This window comes from Condylura cristata, unplaced genomic scaffold, assembly GCF_000260355.1.
Source record: "Condylura cristata isolate star-nosed mole 26May11 unplaced genomic scaffold, ConCri1.0 scaffold00005, whole genome shotgun sequence".
NCBI classification, from domain to species: Eukaryota; Metazoa; Chordata; class Mammalia; order Eulipotyphla; family Talpidae; genus Condylura; species Condylura cristata.
The window spans coordinates 42,529,783-42,533,974 of NW_004567106.1; the positions used below are offsets into that span (position 1 = coordinate 42,529,783).

Here is a 4,192-nt window from a genome sequence, read left to right on the forward strand (position 1 = left end):
CAGCCATTACAACATGGCAGCAGGAGGTTTGAGGGGTGAAAATGAACTTTTTCTTTTTTTTTTTCTAAAGCACATTAGGGAGAAGCACTTTATAGAACACATCATGGAAAAGTTCACCCATCTGCACCGCTAGATTGTTGTCATTTCCTAGCCGGCGAGGCCAGGCCGCCTGCCACTCAGACCTTGAGCTCAACTCCCACTGCAGATCAAAGGACTAGGTCAATTTTTTTTCCCTACCTCTGCACATCTGAAATAAGATTTTTTACTATGAAGTAAAAATTAAAAGAAACTTAAAATCCTGACGGACAGGGGTAAAATACCTGGTGTCAGTATTCCAAAAGTCAGAATGAAATATCCCTAGTAGTCAAAGTTACCCTAGTGTAGTAACTGGAGGTTTACAGAAGTCTAAAGCTTTGTTGGCAAGTTTTAAAAATAAGGCTATTAATGACTAGAGAAAGGAACTACACCATACAAACTACCATAATTATAATTCTTTTAGAACAAATACTATCCTCCCATAATTAAGTTTGGCTGTACATAATATATTCATCACCTGTGACAAATTTATGTATTTAGCTGCATATGAAAATACAATTTCCTAAGTACAAGTATCTTAAGATTATATTAAGTAAAGATCAGTACCAACTGGCAGGAAGAGCATTCATTGGTTTTGTGAAAATTAAAATGTAATAAAGTCAGGTGGAGAAAATATTCTTATTTGAACAATGTATTAGTGAAACAACTGTTCTGCTTGTAGGATCACTTAATAAAATGCAATTCTCTATACAGGTCTTTGTTTCCAGACATATACTTCAGAATAAAGTTTAAGTCAGCCCTTTGTTACTATGTGTTCATTTTCTTGTACGCATCTACTAGGTTGAGTTGACCTCAACCTAAGTGGATGCCTGGAAATCACTTCCTTACCTGATAATCAGTCCTGTTTCTAAGTGACCCTAACTCACCAACCCCCAACCAATGTACAACATAGTCCACTAAATATCAAATTATATATAAAATCAACTGTTGTTAACTCATCAGCAGAATGTTTTCTTTGGAAGTCCACCTACCTTGGTTCATAAGCTCCAATGGGAATAGCTGCAAGGTCAAACGGCCCAAATCTTCTTCCTATCTCTTTAAAAGCCGGGCAGTAACCAGTATCTCCTGCGAAAAAAAATCGATTCCAAGGCCCCAGGACAGACCAGCTGCCCCACAGAACCTTGTTGTCATCCAGTAGAGCCCGTTTACACCAGTGCTGGGCAGGTGTGAAGACAAAGGTGACCTTATCATGTCCGGGGACACAGTTCTCCTCCCACCAGTCCAGCTCAATCACATTCTCACAGCCGCACTTTTGCATCCAGTCGAGGAGACCCAAAGGCACAAACCATCTCAACTCGTTGCCGAATCGCTCATTCAGAGCTATGACAGAGTTGTAGTCCAGGTGGTCATAGTGGTTGTGACTGATGAGCACAGCATCAATGGGGGGCAGTTCGCTTATGGCGCAGGGCGGGTGGCGGAAACGCCTTGGGCCCATGCGCTGCCAGGGTGAAGCTCGCGCGCTGAAGACCGGATCTGTCAGGAATATGAGCTCGTCCATTTCCACCATCACCGTGGCATGCCCCAGCCATGTGACCCGCAGGCCAGCTTCTGTCACCCCAGCTTCTTCAGGGTCATCAATAAAATATGGCTTCAGCACTGGGAGTTCTTTGTCAAGTTCCTGTACATGCCAAGAAGAAAGAAGCAGCTGTTAGGGAAAAAAATCAAGGTATGATGTCACCACAGAACACATCTGACCTAAATTCTAGAGAAGAGGGCTATTTGGGGAAAATTGAAGTCATTCAGTATATTTGCTATTTTTGCTTTTCTCTCGAAAATGCTTATACTTCCTTGTGAATCAACCATCACAGCAAACAGCAATGGGAGAAATTAGTCTGAAATACAATAGACAACGGGGAATTTTTAAATGTTGAGTGCTGCTTGAATTAAGTGTTTTAAACATTCCTAAAGTCCAGAAGTAGATGGCCCACATGCCGTCACTTTGCTAGTGCCATTTCACATCTGCCATTAAGAACTGCCCCAGAAGCACGTCCTGGAAACAGTAAAGAGAGAGCAGCTATTTGTAGACCCAGATCTCAGGTACAAACCTTTAACTTCTGAGCACACAGAATTCTGAGCTGAGTGCCATGGTGACTCCTGGCCAGCCACAGTCAACAGGCACATCTCCACTTTCCTTCCCCTTAAAGTACCATTGAGCAAAGGCAAAGTAAAACATGGTCCCTGCCTGGGAGGAAAAATCTTAGCTGTAAACAGATGTGAAATGATGGCTACAGTAAAATGCGATTTTTTTTCTCCTTGGGTTAAGGTAGGACAGCAAGAAGCTGTTTCTAGGCCATGTGCCTTGACATCAGGGTCCCTTCTGTCTCAAAGCACCTGCTGTGTCAGTGCTAGAGGGTACCTCAGCCAGCCCCCCACCCCTTTTCCTCAGTATTACATGGCTCCTCACTAGAGCATCCTGCTTTCTTCCTTTGACTGTCATTAGTTTCAATTTCCCACAACAAGGGCTGTGCAGAGCAGAAGCTTATCATCACAGAGGGCTCGATGGGAGGCATTTCTGTCAACACCTTTACTGGTTTAAGTTTCTATTCTATTTGCTTTCGCATGTATCCATCCACACGTGTACTTTAGTAAACAGGCACACATCAATACTGGCAGAGGTGCAGTATTGTTAAATACATGACACACTATACAGCCCCTGAGGAAGAACAAAGCGCCCAGCAGCCAGAGTTATCACCAATCTGATAATCTGTGTTACCAGGCTGCAGCTGCAAATAAGGATAAGCAGCTCATGGTTCAGAAGAAAGATGGGCCTTTCAGGTGGACAAGCTGCTCAGCAAAGACAGCCAAGTGGCATTTGGGGCCTGGGGACAAACAACTGTCAGAGGATCAGAACACAGAGCTTTTGATGTCAAGAAAAATCTTGATCTAGCAAAGAAAATGCTGGGTGGATGTTTGGTTTGCTCAAACAAGAATTTAAGTGATATATATTGAGACATGAGGAAACCCTTGGAATTTTCTTTTTAAAAAGCTGACACTGGGCCCTCCCTGGTGGTACAGCGGGTTAAAGCCCAGCACTTAAAGAAGCTTAAGCCACTTCAGCATGAGTTCGATCCCGCCCCCGAAGGTGACCCACATGGCTCGCAGACCTCTCCTGACCTGCCCGCTGCTTCCCTCAGCAATGTATGTCAGTCGGCCTGTTCTGCTCCCCACTATCTCTGGTGAATCTTCTCACCGCCCCTGCACCCAGTTCTGTATGCATAAATAAATAAATCTTTAAAAAAAAAAAAAAAGCTGAGTCTTTACATCTTGGATTTGTCCAGGACTAAAGAGAGAAAAATCTATTTTGATGTGTAGGAATGCATGCAGCTTTGTGATTCTCCACCAAAAAGAGTAGCCTTGTAAGAGTTTTGGGTGACAAAACATTCAGACCAGATGAGATCCAAACATTTTAAAACATTTTGATGAAATAGCTTGGTGGCTATTTCTGGATCTAAAAATACTCTCAATTTCTCAGTTACGTTCTTTGTCCCAATTAAACCAGAGCTAGTAATTCATTGTGTTTTCCTAAGACATTTTGCAGGTGCTGCAGTGAAAGACTGCTGCTCTGGAAGGCTCTGACCTCATTCTAGTAAGGGGAGAGACCAAGGCACAGAAAGACCAAACATGGCCCCACAACATAGGTGATCACTATGATAGTCGGAGGGGCTGGTTAAATGCATAAAGGATGCTCCTTTTTGCAAAGAAATCAGATGTTGATTTCTTTCTCTTCTTCCACTGTTTTTTTTTTTTTTACCTGTTAAATGGATTCCCCTACCACTCCACCTCCCTTTAAGTTTAAAAATCAAATACACTCCAGGGAGGCAGAGACTTGATAAAAAAAGGTTTAAGACTTGAATCCATTTTAAAACTTGCTCATAGAGCTCTGAAAGCTGGTGGCAGAAAGGCTCATACCGCCCAAGGTGAAACAGCAAAATGAGAGGGCTGCTCACATGTCCTGGCACAGGTGAGTGTGCAGCATCCTTGTTACTGTCTCGGTCAGCACATGGATCTGCATTGCCAGGCGTAACACCCAGGAGTCAGAAGAGCAAAGCAGCTGGGCCAGGACAGTGGGCAGGCACCAGGGACAGAGGCTGAGTTC

The 4,192-nt window shown here is 43.4% G+C and overlaps 1 protein-coding gene across 4 annotated transcripts in view; it reads right to left on the minus strand.

The window, feature by feature from the left end:
• NAPEPLD (N-acyl phosphatidylethanolamine phospholipase D) overlaps positions 1-4,192 on the minus strand; it is a 68,385-nt gene that overhangs the window by 16,652 nt on the left and 47,541 nt on the right. For all 4 annotated transcript variants that reach the window (XM_012720928.1, XM_012720927.1, XM_012720926.1 and 1 more), the window contains one exon: positions 1,068-1,714. In XM_012720928.1, coding sequence (XP_012576382.1) covers positions 1,068-1,714 — 647 coding nt within the window. The remainder of the gene's footprint in view (positions 1-1,067; positions 1,715-4,192) is intronic.